General features: G+C 42.9%; 3 protein-coding genes across 5 annotated transcripts in view; 2 read left to right on the top strand and 1 right to left on the bottom strand.

The window, feature by feature from the left end:
- The first annotated feature begins 170 nt into the window (after window positions 1-170).
- On the top strand, window positions 171-9,926 carry tmem80 (transmembrane protein 80). 2 transcript variants are annotated; one of them, XM_033039091.1, is made up of 6 exons: window positions 171-210; window positions 4,496-4,512; window positions 5,956-6,049; window positions 6,141-6,233; window positions 7,896-7,961; window positions 9,312-9,926. In XM_033039091.1, exons 1-6 carry the CDS (start codon window positions 195-197, stop codon window positions 9,626-9,628), a joined length of 603 nt encoding a protein of 200 aa, XP_032894982.1. In that variant the 5' UTR covers window positions 171-194; the 3' UTR covers window positions 9,629-9,926. The 2 variants fall into 2 exon arrangements, with proteins under 2 accessions (XP_032894982.1, XP_032894983.1); XM_033039092.1 differs by having other exon boundaries at window positions 7,896-8,097; window positions 9,312-9,439.
- Window positions 9,927-16,492: 6,566 nt separating this feature from the next.
- sdhaf2 (succinate dehydrogenase complex assembly factor 2) lies at window positions 16,493-23,320 on the bottom strand. The gene is made up of 4 exons (XM_033039093.1): window positions 23,051-23,320; window positions 19,607-19,824; window positions 17,860-17,969; window positions 16,493-16,969 (listed from the first exon to the last, which is right to left on the bottom strand). The coding sequence occupies exons 1-4, from the start codon at window positions 23,066-23,068 to the stop codon at window positions 16,839-16,841; spliced, it is 477 nt and encodes a 158-aa protein (XP_032894984.1). The 5' UTR covers window positions 23,069-23,320; the 3' UTR covers window positions 16,493-16,838.
- Window positions 23,321-23,337: 17 nt separating this feature from the next.
- cpsf7 (cleavage and polyadenylation specific factor 7) overlaps window positions 23,338-26,762 on the top strand; it is a 54,705-nt gene continuing 51,280 nt past the window's right edge. For both annotated transcript variants that reach the window (XM_033039089.1, XM_033039088.1), the window contains exon 1: window positions 23,338-23,459. In XM_033039089.1, coding sequence (XP_032894980.1) covers window positions 23,406-23,459 — 54 coding nt within the window. In that variant the 5' untranslated portion in view covers window positions 23,338-23,405. The remainder of the gene's footprint in view (window positions 23,460-26,762) is intronic.

The raw sequence follows: 26,762 nt of genomic DNA, 5'->3' as shown, positions 1-26,762 counted from the left end.
GTTTTATTTACATCCCCTCTAAACACTCTGTAATCAGTTTGGTTGCTACTTCAAATTAACATCTTGGCATGTTAGAAAGATTTTACCTGGGATTTTCGCTGAGTGAAAGGCTTTACCATTCCCCGCCGCCAGGGGGCAAGGCTGGTGGCACCGCGGGGGTTGATGGGATACTGGAGGACCATCATGTCGGCAAAATGGTGTTGATGAAAGGTGAGGCAGTGAGAGTCGTGTTGCTGTGGCAACCGGTGTGGTTTTCATCTCTTCGACTTACTTTGTAATTACAACATTGAATTAATTGCAAATGTCCGCAAGCTAGTACGATTTACAAGTGTTTGCGGCAGTAGAACCGCTTATATTAGTCATGGGTGCCTTGAAATGCAGTCCATGAGATGCCAAATGGGTTGTTTAACGGAGAAATCTTTGTTTCTTTTCGATATTCGGTTTAAAATGGACGACTGTGTATTTATTTTTCATCTTCCAATCATGTTCTAAAGTCAGTGATTATGCCTTGCTTGTTTCAATGCAAGTATCAGCACTCTTGGGAACTTTGATAATTAGAAGCCCTGTAGGCACGGAATCCAGCTACAGCACCAACTCAAGCTCGATGCAAGAGGAGATTGCCGTATCAAGTATGGTGCGGTACAGGTAGAGTGAAAATCTCGCTTGCAGCAGCGCCATGGTTACGTAGACTCAGATAACATAAAAACATGAGTAAAAGACAAAATGATGGAATAACTCAAAGGATCAGGCAGTATCTCTGGAGAACATGGATTGGTGACATTTCCGGCCGGTACTCTTTTTCAGGCTGAAGAAGGGTCGGACTCAAAACGTTGTCTATTCAAGTACTCCAGAGATGCTGCCTGATCCACTGAGGTATTACCCCACTTAGTGTTTTACTCTAGATTCCTGCATTTGCAATGTCTTGTTTCTACATAACAACATAAATTGTACACCAATTACACAAAAATTCTACAAAAGACCGAAAAGAAAAAGACTGCAAAAGAAAGACGTTAGTATGAAATACCCAATTAGAAATCATGGTAATGAAAGAGGTGGTGCATAGTGCTCTGTTGATCAAGGTTGTGCAGGTTAGTTCAAGAACCTGACAGTTGTAGGGAGGTAGATGCTCCTGAACCTAGTGATGTGGGATTTCAGGCTTCTGTACCTCCTGCCCAACGGTAACAGCGAGAAGATATCATGGCCTGAATGGTGGGAATTCTTGATGGTAGATGCCGCCTCATGCAGATGCTTCTGTTAATGGGTAGGGCTGTGCCTGGACTCAATGGGTTGAGTCCTCCACTCTCTGCAGCCTTTTGTGTTCCGATGTGTTAGAATTGCCGTATCAAGCCATGATGCAACCAGTCAGGATAATTTCAACAATGTATTTGTAAAGGGTTGTTAGAGAAGTTGATGATATGCTGAATCTTATTAAACTTATAAGAAAGTTGAGGCAATGGCCTCACTCAAGATTACATCCGTGTGCTGGCCTCAGGACAGGCCACCTGATATGTTAACGCCCAGGAATTGAAGCTGCTAACTCTGCACCGCCGACCCACCAATGAAAATTCGATGGACAGAGTAGGGAACAAGGATGATGGGAGATGGAGTCAAGTGGTTGAGGAGGAGAGATGGAGTTCAGAGACAGGCGGTCGGTGGTACCTGGAAGCTGACAAGGCAAAATAAAATGCAGGTAGAATCAGAGCGTGGAGGGAGGCGAGGATGATAAACAGGAACACAATGTCTATCCATGATGAAATCTGATAAGATGGTAATAATGGGAATGGTTGAGAGAAAGGAGAGATAGAGGACAGATGGAACCAAGAGTGGGGTGAAAATGTTTGAAGGGCTGGTGGAGGGTGTATGGTAAAGGGAACAAAAATGGGGGGGGACTGGAAGTGGATTGGAAGGAGAGAAGGTATAGGCTACATAATATCGGAAAGTTCAATGTTCATATCATTGAGTTGTAAAGTACCCAAACTGAATATGAGGTGTTGCTCCTATAGTTTGCAATGAGAGTGGAGGAGGCTGAGGGCAGGCAGATTGCTGCGGGAATGGGTAAGTTGAAATGACATGCAACTGGGAGCTAAGGATAAAGCGCAGTAGCTTTCCAAATCGGTCACTTCGCCTGCTCTTGGTCTTGCTGAAGTAAAGGAGGTCACATCAGGAGCACTGCATGCAGTAGATGAGGTTGGAGGAGGTGCTTGCAAATCTGTGCCTCACATGAAGATCTGTTTAAGTCCCTTGATGTTGGTGAGGGAGGAGGAGTAGGAACAAATCTTGCAACTCCTGCAACACTTGATCTTGCACCTTCCTCCTCACCACCATCCAGGGTGCTAAACAGCAATTGCAGGTTAAAGTACCTGGGGTCAGGGAGGGATGAGTGTGGAGGGATGAGTGGACCAGGAAGTGAGTGGTCCATGCAGAAGGTGGAAATGGTGGGGAGTGGAAGATGTGGCTGCAGGCAAGATCCAGTTACAGCTGGCAGAAATGACAATAGATGACGTGCTAAATGCAGAAGCTAGTAGGATCAAAGGGGAGGATGGAGGAAGCTGAAAGTGGTGTCACAGGTAAATAGTGAGGTAAAGAAGGCTTTATCTGTTTGGGTATTGGCTTCATCTGTTAGGGTATTGAATATAGATGGTGTGTTACAGTTGTGCATGACCTTGTTGAGGCTGCATTTTGAGTATTGTGTTCAGCATTGGTCACCCTATTTCAGGAAGGATGTCATTAAGCTAAAAAGAATACAGAGATTTATGAGGATGTGGCCAGGAAACAAAAACCTGAGCTATAGGAAAAGTTGGCCAAGAGTTTGAAGTGTGATCCTATGGAGGTGTCATGAGGGGAATATATAGGGTGAATGCACACAATCATTTACAAGAGTAGGGAAATCAAGAACCAGATGACATAGGTTAATGTGAGAGAGACAAGATTTAATAGGAACCTTTTCACTCAGGGGGTGGAAGATATATGGAAAGAGCTGTCTGAGGTAGTTGAGACAGGTAGTGCAATAGCATTTAAAAAACATTTGGAGAGGTACATGGATAGGAAAGGTTTAGAGGGGAATGCTCCATACGCCGGCAAATGGGACTATCTTAGTCGGACATCTCAGTTGGCGTGGACGAGTTGGGCCAAAGGGCCTGTTTCTGTGCTGTATGACTATGACTTTAATTCTATCACTGTTCTATTTGGAAGGAGCAGGGTGAGAGTAGAAATCCAGGAAACAGAGAAAATGCATGATAGGGCTCCATCAACCACAGTGGAAGAGAAACAACGTTTGCTGAAATAAGGAGGACATTTCAGATGTCCTGGAATGGAGGAACTCATCATGAGAGCAAATGCACGGAGATGGAGAAAATGACAGAAAGGGATGGCATCCATGCAAGAGAATGGGTGTGAAGTGTAGGCTGTAGTTATGAGAGTTGGGGGGGGGGGGGGAGGTTGGGGGGGTGGGAGGTTGGGGGGGGGGGGGGGGTTCTAGTAAGTGGCCAGTAGCTAGTTTGCTCAATATGGAGATAGAGGTGTGGCTAATGGTCTAAGTTAATTTGAGAGTAGGGTGGAAGTTAGTAGCAAAGGATGTGGTTGATGAAACAGATGCTGCAAGCAGCACCATTGCAGTTGTTGTGTTGTGAAGAAAGAGTGAGATAGTGGTACCAGAGAAGGTTTACAACAAGGACTGTTCATTTAGCCAACAAAGGTCCATGCACAAACAAAGTTGTGTATTTTAATATTGAGGCCTTACCTAAGCTATAGAAGCAGATACAATTGTGACGTTTAAAAATATTATGCCAGATATATGGCTAGAAGGGGTTTTGAGGAATATGGTTCAAATGCAGGTAAATAAGACCGGCCCAATATGGCAACTTGGTCAGCATGGACAAGTTGAGCCGATGGGCCTGTTACCACGCTATACAACTTTATGACTGTTTCAGCACCAACTTTGTTGAGGAAACTAAGTGGATCAGCTCAAGAAAAATTAAAAGATTTAATGGAGGTTGATATTTATTGGTTTGATGTGGAAACAAAGTTCAGTGAAATCAAGGAATCAACATTTAAGTTTCTTGGATAAAACTTTCTCTCTGGAGACAGCACTTTGAGTTCAACAACATAATGATGAACAAAAATACAGTGCTGGAGTAACAGCGGATCAGGCAGCATCTCTGGAGAACACGGATAGACGACATTTTGGGTCAGAATCTGCTGCAGTTTGAAGAAGGATCCTGACCCGAATCGTCACGTATCCTTGCTTTCCAGAGAGGCTACCTAACTCGCTGAGTTACTCCTGTGTTTTTTGCTCAAGATTCTAGCAACATAATAGTTTAATGATTCTGTATCTGCAACGACTGCTGATATGAATAATTTGAGATGATGAATTAAAATCTTTATATACTAGTAATTAAGTATCTTAGTTCAATATATTTATTTCCTTTATTTTAGTGAATTCGTAAAGTAAATTATAATCCTTTGTACTAATAGTTAATTGTATCTTCTATTACAGTGAATTCTGCTGCTGTTGTATCCTTTGGACTAAAATCTACCTTTCGCCAGGAGCTGTTGCATATCATTCTTTTCTAGTTCAGCATTCTTGTAGCCTGTAATTGAAATGCAACATTTACTCCAGAGTGTAATTATCATGTGGGGTAGTTTGACTGTTGGTCTGACAGCTGTTGTGACTGTTGTATCTCCTTGTGAAGCAGCAATCACTCAAAGGTGGGATCAATACATTCTGCATTCCAATCTTGCTCTTCAAATTTGTTAAGTCAAGACATTCTCCATTTTTTCTCTCTTCATTGTCTGACCTTTCTTGCTGACTACACTGTAAATCAAAGGGTAGCGGCACTCATCCAGCATCTTGGAACATTTTTCATTTGTGATCGATTTTAGTTTTTAACTAAATTTTCAATGCTGTATCAAATAATTGCCGAGATTTTTTTCTCTCCTTGGGCATGAAATAGTATATTGATCAAAGTTAAGACCAGTTAATTTGGCGCAGATCTGAGTTTGAAACTGCGCCGATCCTGGTACACAAATTATGAGTTAATTTACACACTAAGCCATTATATTATCTATCAAATATTTATATCTTGATGTAGCAGTAAATGCAAGGATGTTTTGTTGTAGTTCTATGAACAACCTCCTCCTTGTGGAAAAATAATTTGCTATTTTAATCCTATCATTAAGGATGCAAATTGAACTGAAGTGTGCTTTTAGGCTTTATTGCAGGGAGACATCAGGCCAGGTTGAGATATCTATCACTGTAACCTAATTACAAAGACAAAAGTGAAATATTTTTAATAATTGCTGTGCTTCTTAAGAGAATCATTCGACTGTACACAGGACAGTGCGTTGTGGACATTTAATATTTCAGAAAGAGTTGTTTACCTTATTAATTTCTTTAAGATGAATTTTGCAACAATTATCATTTAGCACTCAGACCAAGTTGCTGTTGAGAAGGTGGTGGTGGGCTATTTGCTGCAATCTCTATACTGGATGTACCCCCCACAGACAGATAGAGAATCCCATGAGTGACCCAATAAATCTGAAATCTGCAAGTTCAGAATATGGGTGAGGCTGTGGGGAAGAGCCCCTAATGTACTTGACTTTGTAGCTTTGCTGAGGGGGATTCTGCAGGTATCCAGAAGCATCAAGATCGGAATACTACACGAGATAAAATTTATTTTAATGAAGTTTGTAAAATTATAAATTCATTCTTTATGTTTGCATTTACATTTGGTGCACATAATATGCAGAAGAAATATTTTATTTTTGCCTAAACTTATGAAAAATGATCTACTTTGAAAATTACCTTTTTAGAAAGCAGTATCCTTTCATAATTTTCAGATGCCAGCTTAAAAATCCTGGAGGTGAACTCAAGGAAATTGTTCATATTAAGTGGTCCAGGTTGATGATATGTCGAGGTTTTACCGCAGTATCATTCCTTAACCAGAATTTCAACAGCTTTCCTCCGTCCCTCTACAGATGGTTTACTATTTCAATATATTTTATTACATTTTTTACTTTCTTGTCACATTCCTCATGATTATCTACAAAAGTAAGTTTTGCATTTTTATCACACAATTACTCAAAAAACCTTCACATTTAAAAATGTCCAGGAAATTCATTAGTATTTTTTGACATTTCAGGTCGGGTTTTTAGTTTCCCAGATGGTAATCTGGCTTTTGATTTGGTTCTTCTGATTCTCATGGGAATTCTAGAAGTAACAAAGTTATATCATGGTAAGATATTTTATAAAATTGTATATATTGTATTGAGCTGTCTGATCCTCTACACTACGTGGGGCATGAAGTTTGGAGAGTTTTGACACATTTAGTTGGAGCTATGGTAACCTGCTATCTTTCAAGGTTTGTTCTCTGTGGAGGAAGCGAGATATATTCAACTTGAGGTAATTTGGGACTACAGGTATTTGTTTTGGATGAAGAAACTTTACCTGGAAATCTATCTTGGAGAGAGGTTGAGTTAGCTATGTTTGAAAGATTTAAAAAAAATATATAACGCAGTACTTTTTTTCACACAAAGTAACTCAACGGATCAGGCAGAATCTCTGGAGGACATGGCTAGGTGACATTTCAGGTCAGGGCCCATCTTTAGAAGATTGTTCATTTCTGAAATGGATAAGAGAGTGGCCAAAAATTGGCAAATCAATAATAATGTGGGGAAACAAGATTATCCAATTTTGTAGGAAGAATAGAAATGGAGAAAGTGGAGAATTTAGGAATACATGAGCATATAGAACAGAACTCAGACCCAGATCAGATCACCCACGATCCTAGTGAATAGCAGAACAGGTTTCAGGGCTCACATGGACTATTCCTGCTCCTACCTCTTCTGCTCATATGCCAGGCCACTCCCTGTCCAGCCAATTTAGTAAAGTTGAATTTGAGGATACAATTTAAAAACATAGTTTTACATCAATGAATTTGAATGGAGAATAGTGAGGAGGCACAGAAAATAGAGAGAGACCACAGAATGCTACTCTACAGTGGGATCAATGTCCTCAGATGAGAAACAGAGAAGGTTAGCATACAGGTAAAGCAATAATTAGGAAGGCATTTGTCTTCATTGCAAGAGGCATAGAATCTAAAAGTAGGGAGATCTTACTGCAATTGTTGAAAGTGTGGATGAGACCAGACCTTAAGGATAAACTTCCATCAAAGGCAATTCAGGACCGCCTCACCCTGTATCACCCTGATCTAATGTTGCCTCTGCTTGATTGTGTTATGGTTTTCTAAAGGTTATGTCATTATTTTTTTCAATTTCTTTGAGTTTATTACAAGAGGATTTGAGTACAGAGGTAAAGCAATGATGTATCCACTAACGATTTTAAAACACAGAGTAAGGGTCAGAGCAAGAGTTTTTGACTATCTGATAAGATATTTCTCCATGCAGCATGTGGTGGTGTTTCTTTGGAAATTTCTCTCCCAGAGGCAGGGAAGACACAGTCATTGAGCTCAGATAGATTTTCATGTATCAAGAGATGTAGGGATAGTGCATGAAAATGGCATAGAGGTAAAGGTCCGTAATGCTCTTGATGATTGCCAAAGCAGTCTCTGATAACCTAGTCCTCTTGCTGTTTCTTAAGTTTATAGCAAAATGGTGACTATCTGTCAAACCAATATTTACAAAGCTGCCCATTCCAATACATTAGATGGTGACTGGGAATGCGATTTTTTTTCCTTTCTCAGCCAAACTAAGCTCAGCTATTTAGTGCAGTTGTTCTCAAAATGCTGCCGAGGTGACATATAATTAGCATATCATATCTTGAACCTGAGTCATTTGATTTACTGCTGCATTAAACAATGAAGATGCCTCAGGTTTTGCTTATAATTGTCTTTCTTAGTCCATCATAAAAGCTGCATTGACTTTTTATCTATCCCCAGGTTTTAAAGGGAATCTGACTGAAGAAGCAGTTCCAGTAGTAACTAACATGGTTCTGACAATTGGAAGTATGTTACTTTCCTTGTACTACTTATTGTGGCAGACATATGTACTGAAAGCAGATGTAATAATTAATGCAATCCTTCTGGTAATCTATGGATTAGAGGAAGTACTGGACATAATTGCGGTTTCATCTTTTGCCAGGTAATTTGAATGGATGCCTTGTTTCTAAATTTAAGCATAAATGTCAGTGATACAGACACAACAATGATAACCATTACTTGTTCATCTTTGGTCCAAGGATACATATTTTGGAAGTTTAAAAAAAATTAAGTAATCTCTGTTGGCCAATTAAGGATAATTGTGCTACTCTAGAGTTAATTTTTTCTCAGTAAAGTTTATACTGGGCTAAGGTTTAAAGTGGTAGAGCTGCTTGCTGCCTTACAGTGCCAGAGACCCAATTTCAATCTTGACTATGGATGCGTTTGTACATTCTCCATGACTGTGTGGGTTTTCTCCGGGTGCTCTGGGTTTCTCCCACACTCCAAAGACGTAGAGGTTCGTGGGTTAATTGACATGTAAAATTGTAAATTCTCTCTGTGTAGGGTAGTGCTAGTGTAACGTGTGATTGCTGGTCGATACGCTTGGTGGGCCGAAGAGCATATTTCCACGCAGTATCTCTAAAGTCTGAAATCTAAAATCTTTGGTTTTATGCGATTTATGATTGCCATCAGTCAGATTTCATAGCATCAATAATTCCAATTAGAAATCGCATGTGGTTAAATAACTTGCAGTACTATTTATATTGTGTTTTTGTCCTTCAATAAGAATATGTAAAGACTTATTTTCAGCATCCAATGTCAGCATCATGTGTGAAAAGCTCCATGCTGCTTTGAAACATGGAACAGTACAGCACAGGAGGAGGCCAGTTGACCCAGCATATGCAGTTTAGTTTAGAGATACTGCAAGGAAACAAGCCCTTTGGCTTACCGCCTCTGCGCCGACTTGTGATCCTCGCAGACTAACGCTATGCTAAACACACGAGGAACAATTTTACAATTATACCTTGCCAATTAACCTACAAACTTGTATATCTTCTTAGTGTGGGAGGAAACCGGAGATCCCGGAGAAAACCCAGGCAGTCACGGGGAAGCTCCCAAATCCAAACTCATGCATCCCACTGGTTTCCCAGACTCTCATGTATGCACAGTGTGTTTATAGGTCAGGTGTTCGTAACCCGGGGAGGACCTGCTTACACATTGATTACACTCTTGTTAACAGATATCAACTTGTAAATCTAAATAAATGCATGATTATGCACATTGACATTAGGCTAGAAATTATTAATTCCCTTTAACTAGATTCACCTTGACGTGAAAAGTTAGTCTATTATAAAAATTCTATTTATTTTTTTCTAGGATCTACATGTGACGTGACTGGACGGGCGCAGCATTCATTTGGTTTGTCGACTATTTCCATTTCCTGGAGGACTTTGCAATTTGTGTCAAACAGAATCAGAACTTTTTTATTGAATAATTTCTATGGGGATATTCTTATATTCTTATGTTTGTATCTTCTAATTAACCTGATAATCGCTTCCAAGTGGATCCACAAACCTCACTCAGGCTGCAGCTTTGCCTCTTTTCATTCAACATCAGGAGGTGCCACGGTTTATCCTGCAGAAACTCAAACTGCTCTGCTTAGAGACAATGTTATGCATTCAGTGTCGTTCTGATTGGAAACCAAGTGGAAAGGAACATGAACCTGCATCCTAAACCTTGTGCTCTGTAATCAATTGATTGGGAACAAAAAGTCTTCAAATGCAACTTTCTTGATTAGTAAGGGCATCAAAGGTTACAGGAAGGCAGGAGAATGGTGTTGAGAGAGAAAAATTGATTAGCCATGATTGAAGGTGGGGCAGACTTGATGGGCCAAACAGCCAAATTCTGCTCCTATGTCTTATGGGGATATATTGTGTGAATGAAGGATCTTGATTGGCAACAATTCTGTCACAATAAAATTATTTTTATATACATGGTTACATTCTGTCTGGTAGAGGTTGCTCCCCACATCACGAGGAAGGTGAATTTTCCAGCAAGTGCAAAAGACTTGGGTGCAATGGTAAAGAAAGCAATTGATCTGGCAGATCTGAATGTATATGAAGAACAAAACTTGTCTAATCAATGTACTGTTAAGTTTTATCAGACCCCGAGGACAGTTGTTGCCCAGCTACGCCAGCATCTGGGGAGTGAGGTATGTGAGTATGTGGACCCGCAAGTGTGGGCAGAAGGCGCAACTCAGGTAGGATGTGTTCGCATTGATCCCATCCGGGTAGCTCTCCAGAAAGGGGTGACACTGCCATCGATACACCAGTACCCGTTGAAACAACAGGCAATTCCTAGTATAGTCAAGCTGATTCGGGGATTGCTGGAACAAGACGTCTTAGTGAAGTGTCAGTCTATTTGGAACACACCAATCCTTGCAGTGCCCAAGGCAGGGAAAGAGGGCCAGTACAGGCTGGTCCAGGACTTAAGATCTGTCAATGCAGTGGTAGAACCACTTCATGCCTTGGTGCCAAACCCGGCTCATATTCTAGATTTAATTCCAGCGGTCTACATTTTTCAATTGTTGACCTGCAACATGCATTCTTCTCATTATCTCTGCACAAGAACAGCCAGTATTTATTTGCCTTTACTTACAGGGGACAACAATGTACGTGGCCAAAACTACCTCAGGGATTTATTAATTCGGCCACCTTGTTTTCTCAATGTCTTCAAGAACAGTTAAGCACTTTAAGTTTTAAAAGGAAATCCACTTTAGTGCAGTATGTAGACGTTAGTGGCTAGTTTAGATGAGCAGAGCAATCGTGAGGACACTGCTCAATTATTGAATCATCTGGCAAATTTAGGATATGTGGTCTCTCAGTCCATAGTATTGATGGCTCAACAAAAAGTTAAGTTCTTGGGAGTAATAATTTCAGCTACAGAGAGAAGTTTAGAGAACAGCAGACTTGAACCAATTTGGGAATTTCCTGTCCCAAAGGAGGCTAAGCAAATGAGACAGTGGCTCGGTATGGTGAACTACTGCTGACCCCGGATCCCTAATATTGCACTAGACACCAAGGAATTGACTCCTTATACTAGCCTGGAGGGCGAATTTCAGTTGTCCGAAGATGTTCAGAAAGCTTTCGAGAATTTGAAGAGATCTTTAATGCAGGCCCCAGCACAAGGAAGGCCACTCTACGATAGACCCTTCCAACTTTACTTTACCATCATTTCTGACTGCTCGACTGCAGCCCTCACCCAAAAACACAGGGATAAGCACAGACCAGTGGCTTCATCAAAGTTCGACCCAGTAGCAAGGGGACACCCACTATGCACCCAGATCCGAACAGAAATCTATAATAGTCTACAGTCTGCTTCAAACTTGACCTTACAGCAGGAAATAGTAGTGTACAGTTCCCATTCGGTGGCAGATTTGTTGGGACAACTACAAACTCAGCATCTTACAATGGCTCGTCAAAATAACTACGAAATGTATCTATTGAACAATCCAAAACTCGAATTTAGAGGTACTACTATTAATCCGGCATCTTTCCTCATTTCACGTCCAGAGGACCAGTCGGAAGCAGGACATGACTGTTTGTTCATAATGCAGGAAACATCTGTAAGGGAGGAACTAAGAGACGCTCCAATAGAAGACTCTGACATGACACTATACGTAGACGGACATGCATCCATTGGGCCCCAGGGAGAGAGACTTTCTGGGTACGCTATTGTAGACCAGGATGAGAACAGTGTAGAGACAGCTGCTTTTGAATCACCCTATTCAGCTCAACAGGCTGAGCTGTATATATACTGTTGGGAAAGATTTAAGGGTGAACATATATACAGATTCTAGATATGTATTCAGAGTAATACATGACTTTGGACAACTATGGAGGAGTAGAGGATTCCTAACCTCGGCAGGAACTCAAATATCTCATAAGCAATTGGTGATACCTAGGCAAATTTCAGTGATGAAGTGTGGCTCCCACACAAAGGGACAGACCCTGATAGACATAGGTAATCGTTGTGCTGATCAAGCAGCAAAGGAAGTATTCTGGGAACGCAAAGCGGTGGTGCCAAGAATGATGAGGCAGATAAAAAGTTCGGGTAACGTCTCCCTCGGAAAAGCCAATGCCAACAATCCAGGAAATTATTCAGTTGCAGGAAGAAGCTTCTGAAGGGGATATAAGATTATGGAAACAGCTTGGATGTACAATAGATTGTATGTCGGGATTGTGGGTTACTCCGGCAGGGCAGACTTGTATGACAGATCCTCTTGCAGTTTGGGTTGTGGAGTGTATGCATTTTGCGACTCACTGTGGTGCGAGAGCAATTGGTGATGCTCTTTCGGCTACTTGGTGGCATCCAAGATAACAAACTTTGGCCTAGAAACTGAGTAGCTGTTGTATTATTTGTCAGATGTATAATCCTGGGAAAAGAGTAGGTTATGAAGATGGGAAAACACCTTTGCCCATGGGTCCTTTTGAAACTCTTCTGATGGACTATATCGAGCTAGAGAAATGCCAAGGATATAGATATGTACTTGTGATTGTCGATGTATTCTGCAGATGGATCGAGGCCTATCCAACACTTGATAACAAAGCGGCTACTGTTGTCAAAGTACTTATGCGAGAAATTATCCCTAGATTCGGTATCCCAATTCGGCTTCTTTGAACCAAAAGAACATAAAAGTCGTAAGCTTCCATCACATGACTACGGAGATGACCGATTACGTTCTGGCCTTGACTCGGGCACTAAGGGATTTGCATTCTAGGGTGCGAGCAGCATATAGTATATTACCTCTTTTGGTTTCTTCCATTAAAGTCAAGCCTGGTGATTATGTACTAGTGAAGAATTGGGTAGGGAGAGGTTTGGTGGGAGGGACCTTACCAGGTTCTCCTGATGACTCCAACAACGGTTAAAGTAGGAAAGAATGCGTGGGTCCATCTTCACCATTGTAAGAGTATAGCGGGGGTTGTACGTAAGGTCATTGGGTCAAAGGGGGTGATGCACTGAGCAGCTCAATCCTTCTGGAGGACATGGCAGCCTCCCGCATACACGAGTAACTCTCGAAACGGGTACTTTCTTACCTGTTAAAAACTGCCGAAATGGTCAATCTTTGCGCTGTAAATAATTGTGGAGGGTGACTGAGAGTGCTTGGAACCAAATGCTCCAGTATCTTTGCTCTAAACCCGAGCACCAAGGTGTAAGCGGCCAAAGAAGCGCATCCCACGGGACGGCCCCCACTCTCCCCACCGGGATCAGCGCTGTCCGGCCACGGCCGCCCTCTGCCCCGTCTTCCCCTGTGGGCCGCACTGTCAAGGACTGTGAGTCGGCAGCACCCACACATAGGGCCGGGTGGAGCGGGCCCGCGGCTCTGGGCAATGGACACACGGGGACGAAAACCCGGCAACGTCCCCGTCAGCTGAAGCAAGAGTTGGGGACAGTATGATCCCTCCGCCCACCCAGAGTCACTGACCGCGCTGCACTGGCACCCCGACCCTCTCCCCCCCCCCCCCCCCGGCTGCAGGGACAGACGACCCGGGGTCCACAAGTGTGGAACCAGTCAGCTTGGAGTCCGGCCAGAAGGCGTGGCGTGGCAACAGTACGGGTCACGGGTCGTGACCTAGAATGCCGTCACAACCTCCCCTTAGTGGGAGAATAAGCTGCTAACTTGTTTTCGTCAAGGTATTTCTTAGGTAACATCATACCCACCCAGTCAAGAGTACATTAAGCTAACGAGATGGACAAATAAGATTTCCGCCCATGCAAACTCGGGAGATGGAGACTCGTCAGTCAGAAGTCGTGAAATTATGCCCATGCAAACTCTGGAAGTTACTTAGTGTTCTGATAAATTACATCGCCATTGTTGTTAAGTTGCATAACGGGAACCGTGTCATATTTTTCTTTATTTGTAATCATGTATGATAAAAGAGGGGAATGATAATATTGGGCATTTTGGGTACCTGACAAAATGGAGGATTTCTGTTTTTGTAAAGCCTGCTTGACATCTTTTGCAAAAGCTGCAAAGACCATGAGGATCATGGCTCCAGAGTTTCTGTGGCCTGGGACGAGGTTGAATAAAGGTTGATGTCCAGATGGCCTTTAATTGTTAATATGTATGAGGTTTTGCAGAGGGAGCTAGGTCCTGCTGCAAATGCATGCTTGGGATTGGTTGGGAAATGATGGGTTATAATAATGTTGCTAACTATGTTGCATGGTCTTCGCGCCGTTACTGGTGATTGGTCAAGGAGAGGGGCCTTGCCCAAATTGTTTACCTGGTAGAATGTTTCTTTGCTTAATGGAACTGTTTCCCACTAAGTGCTTTCTATCGAAACAATGTTATGTGATGTTTTGTGATTTGGTTAGGGAACTGCCAATTAATGTATTTTGTAAACCTTATTGATGATTGGCTTGTATGGGTGTGTCCCCCCCCCCCATGTATTTCACGCCAAGGGTCCGTGAAGGTATAAAAGAGGGGAGAGCACATTGAGGTGTGCCGATCTTCTGGGATAGCACTTGGGAGTGAGCTAATCTTCTGGAGTTGTTCTATTCGCACCTATTCGCACGAGCGCTGAAGGGCTTGAACGAGTAGAGACAAGGATCGGACCCGTGGTGTTGGATTAGGTATTGTATTGGTGTTGGATAATAAAGAGAGTTGATTACCAGTGCTTCGTATTCGGTGTTTGACTGAACCAAACTAGGGGGGTAAGGTTAGGACCGGAATTACAGAACCATTTTCAGACCGCGCATGAAGTGTGTGTTTATTTACTGAACCACAGGAACACTTCTGGAATTACCTATGTAGTAAGACCCAGTTAATGAGACAGAAGATTTTGAACTTGCTGATGGAGGTAATGAAGTAATTGACATTGCCAACTTGGCTTTTAGAAAGAGGCATTGAAACCTTGAGATGAAACTTAAACCTGTCCTGGCCAAATGATAGTACAGCAGTGGTGGACAAAAGGAAATTTTACACATTCTACTTTAACAAATTCTACTTTAATGGCTCGCCTGCAGTCCGTTTTTTTTAACTTTTTTGTGTTGTTTTTTTCGTTTTGTCTAGCTAAGTTTTTGTTTTTTTAGGTTGTGTTTATGTGGGGGGTGGGGGGCTTGCTGTCTCTCCCTTCGGGGGGAATGCAACTTTTTTGTCGTATCCCCCTTCTCTGCCTCCGTCTGCGCTGAGGCCTAATGGCAGAGCTGGCGACCTCGAGGCTCCGGAGGCAGCTTGTCAGGACTCGCCCTGGGCTCGCTCCCGTGAGGGCGGCCCAGCTCGGGGCTGGAACGGCGCTCCCGTGAGGGGCTGAGATGCTCCCGTGAGGTCGGCCTGGCGAGGGGCCGAGACGCTCCCGTGAGGGCGGCCCAGCCCGAGGGTAACGGAGCTCCCGTGAGGGCGGCCCAGCCCGAGGGTAACGGAGCTCCCGTGAGGGCGGCCCAGCCCGAGGGAAACGGCGTTCCCGTGGGGGCGGCCCAGCTCGAGGGTGGAACGGCGCTCCCATCGGGGCGGCCCAGCTCGAGGGTGGAACGACGCTCCCGTCGGGGCGGCCCAGCTCGAGGGTAACGGCGCTCCCGTCGGGGCGGCCCGGCTCGAGGGTAACGGCGCTCCCGTGAGGGCGGCCTGGCGCGGGGCTGAGACGTTCACGTGAGGGCGACCCGGCTCGGGGCTGGAACGGTGCTCCGGTGGCTGAGACGGCGTTCTGGCGGCGGCGGCCTGAGTCCGGGGTTCGGCCGCGGGCCAGTGGACGACGTCAATAGCTGCGTCCACTGGACTGGAGGGCGGCAGCTTCGACCACCCCGGGCCGCAGTGTTTGAACCGGCCCGTTCGCGGAGCTCGGTGAGCCGCGGGACTGATTTACCATCGCCCGGTGGGGTATCGCCTCAGCGCAGAGGGAGAAGAGGAGGGAAGAGACTGCAGCCCTCAGATTTTTGCCTCCATCACAGTGAGGAGGTGCTTGGTGGACTCACTGTGGTGGATGTTAATTTGTGTTTACTGTCTGTTCTGTTGTCTATTATTGTATTATTGTATGTATGACTGCAGGCACGAAATTTCGTTCAGACTGAAAGGTCTGAATGACAATAAAGGAAATTCAATTCAATTCAACCTTGTAGGGATGGGGGCATTTTAAAGTGTTAAATAATGCTCCATTAGCGATACTGTTATTCTAAACTTAATAAAAGACTACCCAATGCCAGCAGACAGTGTAGACTTTCATGATAAGTACTTTATTTTCCTCAATCTCTTGCAATTATCTAGTTCTATTGAAAAACGTGGCCTCATGTATCATGAACAAATCCTTATAATCCTCGCCATCCTCTACACTCCCTAAATTCTAGTAATGGTGAGTGCAAAAGATCTAACCATGATATTGTTTTCACACACCCTCATAATTTTTTTATGTGCGCTGGGAGAAGAAATAGTTTGGAGGCTTTCTAATTCCAATCTTATTCTCCTATTAGGTTTCGCTAATTCAGGAGAACTGACTAGGTGTAACTTGTAGCACATTAGCCACATGATACACAAACTATTCATTAATTAGCAATTTTCAATGAAATAGATTTTCAGAAAATAGTCATATTTATTTTCAAGACTTGCTTCAGTTATTTTGTTTTGTTGCAAAACACAAAAAAATATCCAGTTCAATGGTATTTATGAAGGTTAATTCTTACACAGGATCAGCAAGGACTCTCACTTCAATGGGGAAGATTTCAGTTGCTCAGTTTTCGAATATTTATAAATATATTGCGATTCAGGCACCTTAAAAAAACAATTTTATAAATGCCAACACAAAGTAACATTTGACTATATGAAGTTCTGTATGCTGCTAAACATACTTAGCATTTCCAAAGTAAAATTAAATATCCACAGTTCATGTATGAGCAATATACAATAAATCCATTTTACTTTTTGTCTTCAAAGAGGTAGTCTAGCGCCGGCTGCCCGACTCTATGCTCCATGTTACGATTTTTGGTAAATTCCTTCAGCAAAGTCATTACCTCAGTATCAAATTCAGGAGGAGTAGGCTTTGTTTCTGTTTGGATGAAAATGGGGAAAAAAGGACATAAAAATCAACTAAACCATGAAATGACCAAATTTCAGTATGAATACAATTCAAGCCCAGTACCCTCTTCAAATCGCAAAAAGCAGTTATTTCCCATTAGCCATATTCTGTAAAGAAAATTAGCTTGGATGATGAAAATCATGGTTCAGATATAATTACTCAATTTTTTGAATACTCCGACTTTCAGGATACAACTCCCATCAGTTAAATACCCACACAAAATTGTAATTCTTTATTTCTGAATAATTTACTGTTGCTTGTTATTTAGTGATGGAAGATGTTGATTGGTACAGTTTCTTGGCTCAACAGTAATGGTCCTTATCTATGCTCATTTTGCATGGGTATTTAACCATCACTGGGGATAATTAATTACAGTCTGGTCTATTTGTTAATGCCCCATCTGTGATACCTCTTCCTTTAGGGCTCCAGCATTCACAGAACCAATTAAACCAATTATCTATTCATCAAAAGTCATTCCCCCACCCAAAATCATCAGCCCTCCTCATTTCTCTGACTTCAGATAAATGGAGAGATTGAGGGAGGTCCACTTGATCATGGGTCCATCCATTCCAGCAAAAAAACAGTCCAGGGTTAGTGAAGTGATTATCTCCCTCTCTTGTCCACCTCAACTTGGCTATTGTTTAGGATAGCATTTAGGTCCATGTAACAATGGTTAGCCGCACTGACCCTATCTGTATTAATTGTTAGTCGATCATAGACCTGACTTTTCATAGAACTCCCATGATATTTGCAGGTTTACATGGAAAATTAATTGTTAAAGGAATAAAGTCACTCCACAATTAACTTTGAATCAAGATGGAAGCTCAGTGATGCCAGTGAACAGTTGTAACTATACAAACCTGTCATCCAGTAGTAAATGTCCCAGTCGTTGGTTGGTTGATTGATCAGTTTATCGTACAAACTCAGCTGCTTCTCAGTCATTTCATTCAGATACTTTTTTGCAAAGAAACTGAAATTGAAATATATAATTTCATTCTACAAATTAACCCCTGGTGTTGGGCTGTAACACAATATTTTAACCCTGGACAAGATTATTAGCAACTGAATAGTGCACATTTTTGAAAGATGCCATTTTTTCTAATGCTAATCAGACTGACGCCTTTCCTTATGAAAAGTAACAGGCATAAAAATGGTATGAATATTAGGTAACTACCCAAACTCCCTCCCCTTCCTTGGATTGCTTGGAATCACTTTTAATTTCATTAATCTTTGTTAAAGGTAACGCAAAACTATTTTATGTTGAGCATTAACTTATTTTGAATTGTTATGAATTCTTGGGTAAACGTATTTTTAAATTGTTCATACCAATTTCTGTAGAATTTTACATCTTAATGACATCAATGCTTCAATGGTACAGATTAGCTCTATTTCAGTAGTGATCTAATTCACATGAAGAATTAACCCAGGAATTACTCTGCTCCACAGTGATGCTGCCTGTTCTAAATTTGTATTACAAGTCTGCTCTTTGTTAGTGGGGTAGAAATACTTAAGGCAGTAGAACCACTATAACATTTGCAGACGAGATGAAATATAAAATTAAACTGCCCCTCAAATAATTATCTGGTCAGAACAAGACGTATAATTCAGTAGCACTCTGATTATCCATTATATGGCTTCCGAGAAATTCCAATGGTTCCCGTCTGGCTCACCAAATATTGTTTGCTGCACCCCCTTTCCACTCACTAGCATATCGTCCCATGCTTTCCTTTCACACTGAGGCCACAGTTCTAGCCTTCCCATGTCACACAACTGATACACTAGAAAACTATCATACTGTGAAACATCTAAAAATGAATTAAAAGATAATTTAAGTATTAAACTGAATGACATCCACTAGTTCAAGAAAACCTGCTAATCCAGTTCCACCAAAGTTCTCAACGTGCCACATAATCAGAGTTTTACTGTAATGCCTAACAGGATGGCACAGTGGTGCAGCTGGTAAAGTTGTTGCCTCACAGTGCCAGAGATCTTGGTTCAATCCTAACCTTGGATGCTGCATGCAAGGAGTGTACACATTCTCCCACACGTGGGTTTACTCCGGGTGATCCGTTTTCCTCCCACATCTAAAAGACTTGCAGATTTGTAGGTAATTGACCTCTTTTTTTCCCCAATATACTCTTTTATTGGCATTCCACTGCAAACACATTTCCATAAAACGGGTTTCAGGTATAATGCTACATGTATACATCATCCACTTACATCATGTATACATCATCCACTTTATCTTTACCTTCTTTTGGAATAGCAGAGATAATTGCCCCCCCCAACTCAGTGGTGTTTGTGCCTTTTTTTAAACCCAGTTTATTGTACGGAGTATAATAGGTGTTAACTCATCTTTAAATTCCTTTAATCGACTTCTCAATTAAATTGTAAATTGTCCTTGGTGTGTTGGGACTGGATACGAAAGTGGGATAACATAGAACTAGTGTGAACAGGTCGGCATAGTGGGCCAAAGGCCCTGTTTCCCTGTAGTATCTTTCAATCAATCAATTAAAGACAGAGTGGCACCCGGAAAAGAAGCATACCGTAACAAATTGTAAGCGAAAAGTGTGAATCCATCTTCAAGTTCAGTAAGATATTGTTTACCTCAGCAAGATGCAATTCTCTAACATTCCACGTTTACGGCTCTCATACAGCAGACGTGCTCGCTTCGTGTCCAGTGGCTCATTGGTTCGCTCTTCCCATGGAGGCAGTGGTATCTGTTTGATATCTGTCATATCATCAGAGGTATCACCACGATATGATCGGAGAGGGTAAGCGCCAAATATGGCCCTTGAAACCCTTTCTCTGGTCAAGTACCAAACCTACAGAAAACAAGATGGAGAGTCAGCTGACCTCTGTATATTAAATTACACTGTTACATGTATCTCCCTCGTAAATGTTGGTACAGCTGAGCAACAACATTTGCAAATTTTTCAATTAGGCCCATCATAGTGTTACATCTGACTGAAAGCTTCATGGAAATTCTACAGAAATTTGGAGGCACAAGAGACTGCAGATGCAGGAATTTGGAGCAAAATATAAACTGCTGGAAGAACTCAGACGGCTGGTTGACCCACTGAGTTCTTCCAGTGGTTTATGTTTTGCTTTATTTTTAATTTATTCTATACAAGAGGAATTTACAGCGAATGAAACCAAGACAATTGATTCTGTAACACGACAAACTGCAGATGTTGGAATCTTGAGCAAAACACAAAGTGCTGGATCAGCATCTGGGGAGGTACTGCCGGACAGATGATGTTTTGGTTCAAGACCGTGACAATTTATTCTTCATTTGGCACTCTGATGACGGTGGGGAAAGGATTAGATTTGTTGTGCTGGCAGAGAATGATGGAGCAGTCCTTGAGGATATATAATTTAAAGAACAAAACTTTTAATTTGGAGTCTTGGTAAATTGGGGAACAATAGAAGCCAGCAAGAATATAGTCATGTGAGATATGGGATTGGACTGGATACAGGCAGCAGACTAAAGAGTCTAAGGTAGACAAAAGTGCTGAAGAACTGACTGAAGAAGGGTTTCGGCCCAAAATGTTGCCTATTTCCTTCGATTTTCCAGCATCCGCAGTTCCTTCTTAAAGACTAAAAAGTCTAGTTCCGCTCGAGATGATGCCTTAAGAGTTTGCTGTGATCTATGATGAGGATACAATATTAATAGTTATGGCTCAAGAACGTTGTTTATTCCAAAACTGAATATTGTATACGGATTCTAAAAACATAGAGGCAGCAGTGCTGAGACAGGCAATAGTGAGGTTAAGTTTAAGAAAGAACTGCAGATGCTGGTAAAGGTAGACACAAAATGATGGAGAAACTCAGCGGGTGAGGCAGCATCTATGCAGAAAAGGAGTTGGTGACATTGTGGGTCGAGACCCTTCTTCAGACTGATGTCAGGTGAGGGGGTAGGACAAAGAATGTAGGCAGAGGCAGTGGGACTAGTGGGAGAACTGGGGAGTGATGAAGAGAGGGGGGGAATGAAATGAAAGCCAGGGCTACCTGAAGTTAGAGAAATCAATGTCCATACTGATGGGGTGTAAACTACCCAAGCGAAATATGAAGTGCTGTTCCTCTAATTTGCGCTGGGCCTCACTCTGACAATGGAGGAGGCCCAGGACAGAAAGGTCAGATTGGGAATGGGAGGGGAGTTGAAGTGCTGGGCCACCGGGAGATCAGCTTGGTTAAGACGGACTGAGATGAGGTGATCATCAAAGTGACAGTGTCGCATCTCCTGCAGTTGCAGGGGAAAGTACCCGGGGAAGGGGTGGTTTGGGTGGGAAGGAATGAGTGGACCAGGGAGTTACGGAGGGAACGGTGTCTAAGGAAAGCAGAAAGGGGTGGAGATGGGAAGATGTGACCAGTATTGGGATCCTTTTGGAGGTGATGAAAATGTTGGAGGTTGTATACGACAGCTGATGGGGTGGAAGGTGAGGACAAGGGGGACTCTGTCCTTGTTACGAGAGGGGGGAGGGGGAGCGAGAGCGGAGCTGCTGAATATCGAGGAGACCCTTGTGAGAGCCTCATCCATAATGGAAGAGGGGAACCCCCGTTCCCTAAAGAATGAGGACATCTCCAATGCTCTGGTATGAAAAACCTCGTCCTGGGCGCAGATGCGGCGTAGACGGAGGAATTGGGAGTAGGAAATAGAGTCTTTACGAGAAGAAGGGTGGGAAGAAGTGTAATCAAGGTAGCTATGGGAGTCAGTAGGTTTGTAGTAGATGTCAGTCATTAGTCTGTTTCCTGTGATGGAGACGATGAGATCTAGAAACGGTAGGGAGATGTCGGAGATGGTCCACATGAATTTGAGTGAAGGATGGAAATTAGTGGTGAAGTTGATGAAATCAGTGAGTTCTGCATGGGTGCAGGAGGTAGCACCAACGCAGTCGTCAAGTAGCGGAGGTAGTGTTCTGGGATAGGGCCAGTGTACGACTGGAACAGGGATTGTTCAACGTACCCTACAAAGAGGCAGGCATAGCTAGGGCCCATGTGAATGCCCACTGCTATGTCTTGGATCTGGAGGAAGTGGGAGGAGTCGAAGGAGAAGTTGTTGAGGGTAAGGACCAGCTCTGCTAGGTGGAGGAGAGTATTGGTGGACGGAAATTGGCTGGTTCTGCAGTCGAGGAAGAAACGGAGGGCTTTAAGACCCTCCTGGTGGGGGATGGAGGTGTAGAGTGACTGGACATCCATAGTAAAGATGAGGGAGTGGGGGCCTGGAAAACGGAAGTCATTGAAGAGACAAAGTGCGTGTGAGGTGTCTAAGACGTATGGAGGGAAGGATTGGACCAGGGGGGATAGGATGGAGTGTGGAAATTAATTCGGTATTAAGATGGGAACAACCCACAATCATTTAGGACCAGATTTTATAATGGAAGATAATGCGAACAAGGTATTACACCTATATAAAGGAAAGATTATCATGACAGAATTATAAAATAATACAGCAGGGAAGAGGTTATTTGTCTACAAGTCTACACTGATTCTGAAAGAACAATTCAGGTGGAACTTTTGGAATTGGAGATGAAGATGCAGGGTGGGTGATGCTCTCGGGAGAGGTTTGGAATATATGTATAATATAGAATATATAATTATTGTGCAGTCTTCAGTGTCAAAACACTTCATAGAGGTTAAGGAGAAGCTTGATCGAAAATACCCCATTGTAGCTGAATACTGGCTGAAGAGAAATGGAAAGACAGGGTAGTAGAGATAGAGAGCACAGGGTTATGGTGATAGGGGAAATATTTATTAGGAATCGGAGCGGTAACTTTTTTCATTCTTTTTCTAGCGTGGTGGGTATATGGAACGAGCAGCAGGCGGAGGTCGTTGAAGCAGGTACTATAGTAACACTTAAAAGACATATGGACAGGTACATGGAAAGCAACGATGTTGTGGTTATGAGCCAAACGCAGGCGAATGGGACTTGCTAGGTTAGATGGGCTTCTTGGTCAGCATCGGAAAGTTGGTCCGAAGGGCCTGTTTCCGATCTGTATGGCTGACTATAATTGGAGAAAGCTGGTTGGTTTGCCGCTGCTTTTTACTCACATTCCGCAGTATCGACATCCTTCACCTTCTTGTAATCCCGCAGCCTAACAACCCGGGGCGACGCACGGAAATCGTTGGGCTGGAGGGGCCAAGGAGGAAGGGTTTGATGATCTGAGGACCAGCTGGACCGGCCCCGATCACCCGGGATCTGATGGTGAGGATCGGGATGGGCCCGCGACACGGTGACAGATCATTCACCGCCAGTAACTTTGATTCACCGAGTCAAAAGCGGGGCGGAAGTATCCCCGGTGTCACACACCACTGGGTCCGCGGCTCCGGCGCAGTTTGGTCCGTCCCGGAAAGGCGTCCGGGCGTTTAATTGTCCGTGTTCGCGCGGCGCGGCGCGGCTGGGGGAATGGCCGAGGGAGCCGACTTAATCGACATTTACGCGGACGAAGAGTTTAATCAGGTGGGTGAACACGAGCTCTGGGGACCGGGGGAAATAAAAGTGGTGCGTGGTTTAATATTAGTGGAGAGAATAATTACTAGATTTCTCGGAGAGAGTGGGTAGGGGTGGAGATTGGCGGTCCAGGCCTTGGCTCGATTTCGAGAGCCGGGGGAAGATTCCTCTCCCGGGCTCCGCGTTAGCGGCAAAAAAAAAACCCAGCCTGGAGCCGAGTCTCGAGACCCATGAGGAAGCGAGCCCCATACATGGTGAAATAAGTCGCAGGAATTCACTTTTTTATTGAAAAAATCCGGAAAATGGGAATTGGCCTTGGATTTTATTGTCAATAATTTCACATAAAGAAAACATCCACGAGTTAAAGTTTAGAGTTCCAATGTGCCGCGGGTCGACGTGGAGTAATGATGCATGCACGTGTAAGAAGCAATTTCATAAGGGAATCATATGACAGTATTCTGAAAGTGAGCATAATGTGCTGGCAAAAAAAAAAACACTCTTTAAAAGGAACAAGACGTTTTAATTGTTCAGATCTTCTCAATTAAGATCTAAATTGCTTGCTGGTGTATTTGTTGAATATGGTTGAGTATGGTAAGTTTGTTTGTGTGACTGGCAGCACGTTTGTAGTGCAGCAAACTTATCCTTAATTGATCAGTCTGAAGAAGAGCCTCGACCCGAAACGTCACCCATTCCTTTTCTCCAGAGATACTGCCTGTCCCGCTGGGTTACTCGAGTAGTTTGTGTCTACGAATTAAACCAGCATCTACACTTCTCTGCAGAAAGGACAAGTGTACAAATGGCAACTCTACGTTGAACCAGTTGAAAACACTGGCAAAAGATAGATGCTGGTGAAAAATTATTTTGCTCTACTTTATTATACATCAGTTTTTTGATTTGTGTTTTAATGTGCTTCTATTTTTTCTTTTTTCAAATAAATGGGTTTGAATAAGTTTTTTTTTCAAAAGATTTAAAAGTAATCCTAAGAAGCCTTTGACAACCAGCTTGTCATAGGATAGGCAGCTTGAGGTCTGCTCATGGTATGGCAGCATTTCAACAATGCCACCCACCTTTTGGATGGGGGAATCAACTCATCTGATCTTCTGCACCTGGAAACATTATGGCTAAAGATGGCAGGTTGAGGGCGGTCTGGTAGGTGCCATGAAAGTGGCTGCTGAGTGACAGTGTGAATGTTGGTAGTACTTCATTGATGAGGTGTCTTTGTATACTGCTCCCTTGAAAGTAGGATTGTAACAAGGATAGAGTTCCCCTTGCCAGAGTTCCCCTGGTCTTTACCTTTCACCCCACCAGCTTTTGTATCCAACACATCTTTCTTTGACATTTCTGCCATTTTCAATGCGATTCCACCACCAGTCAAATCTTCCCGTCACCACCCCTTTCTACTTTCCGTAGAGACCACTCCCTCTGTACCAGCTTGGTTCGCTCATCTCTTCCCACCCACACCACTTCCTCCCCAAGTAGTTTCCCCGACAACCGCAGCAGATGTAACACTGGTCCCTAAACTTCCTTTCTCACTTACCCAGCAGCCTTTTCAGGTGAGACCTTTCAAGTGGCATGCACCACTTCCAAACACACCTGTTGCATTCAGTGTTCCTGGTGTGACCTCCTTTCCATCAGTGAGACCAAGCACAGACTGGGTTACTGTTTTGCCAAACACGTGTATTCTGTCCACCAAGGCCTGCTAGTCTATTTTACCTCCCCTTCCCCTTACCTTTCTGTCCTTGGCTCCTCCATTGTCAGTGTGAGGCCACATGCAAATTCTAGGAACAGCACTTCATATTCTGCTTCAGTAACTTACAATCCCATGGTGTACACTTTGATTTCTCCAATTTTAAGGTATACTCTTTCAAACTGCACCTGGTCTTTCCTCCCCCGTATCCACCCCAGTGCACGCACCATCTACCATCCCTCCAGTTACCCCTTTCCTTTCCCCACCTTCGCATGTGCCACCCCACCCATCTCCCTTTTGCTCTCCCACCTTTTCCCTCCCCGTTCCCTTCCATCCAAATCCCTCTTGCTGGCTTTACATTTCAAACCTCTTCTCTCATTATCTGACACATTTTCTTCTCCTTTTCATACCTTGTCACTTACTCCACCCATCTGCCAGTCACCCCTCACCTGTATCCACTTATCACTTGCCAGGCTTTGTCCCACCCCACCTTTTCTTTCCAGATTCTCCTTCCCCCTACTCCTGTCAGTCTGAACATGGGTTCTGAATCCGAAATGTCATCTGCCATTTATCCCCCACAGATGCTGCTTGACCCACTTAGTTCCTCCAGCACTTTGTGTTTTGCTGAAGTAAGATTGTAGGTAGAACATGATGTTATGAATGTGCATAAATTGCATTTACCCTAATCCATTCTCAATAATTTTTGTTAACAAATTGGTTTGTATTAAAAAATATTTTGCTCTCAAGGGACAGTAAAAGCAAATAACATTCATTTAGATACAAATTTTACAATTCCATGATGAGAGAAGCAATAACAGAAAGGCTTGTTAACTTTTTTAATTTTCAAGGATCAGCCAAATGAATTGCAGATTTTTCCCTCCAGTTCTCCATGTTGCTGTGTTCCTACGACTTGCATTAATTGAAATATAAATTAAGACTAGTCTGCAGCTGTTTTCTCAGCAGGAAATCTGAATAAGAGCATGCAATCTGTGTATGACCACATTTATTTTAAGATGAAGCCATCTTAAGAATTGTTTCAGTTGTCCACGGCACGTGGATCCTAGCTTAAAAATTCTTGGGCTACGAATAGATAGACAAATGTATCATGGAGACCTAGGGGCCAGATACAATTTAATTCATCTTCCAATTAACTTTTATATATCTAAAGTTACCGGTATTAACACATCTTGGTGTTCAAATTTACGATTTGTCTGCCAATTAACAACAGCTTGTTCCAAATTTCCAACCACTTAATATTCCAATAGGACAAATTACGTTGGAAATATAATCTCAGGACACAGCTGGCCAGGCAGCAAGGGCAAATTGTTCTTGACTCTTGACTCCAATCTACATTTTATTAACCCAGAGAAGCAGCTTTTTTTCTGATCATGCCTGTTGGACAACCTAGTGTTATGGATGTTGCTGAAATACAATACAATATACAATATTTTATTCCATGTCGTTTGAACCTCAGTGAGGCTCAAACGAAACTCCATTTCTACAGCCATACAGACAAAGACAATTCCTACAAGACATACAAACAATTCAATTTACTCAAACATCCATCACAGTGAATCTCCTCCTCACTGTGATGGAAGGCAAAGTCTTTTCTCTCCCCTGCACCA

The sequence above is a fragment of the Amblyraja radiata genome, chromosome 20, assembly GCF_010909765.2.
Source record: "Amblyraja radiata isolate CabotCenter1 chromosome 20, sAmbRad1.1.pri, whole genome shotgun sequence".
Taxonomy (NCBI): domain Eukaryota; kingdom Metazoa; phylum Chordata; class Chondrichthyes; order Rajiformes; family Rajidae; genus Amblyraja; species Amblyraja radiata.
The sequence above is the reverse complement of the archived record's forward strand: the minus strand, read 5'-3'. Positions and strand labels throughout refer to the sequence as shown.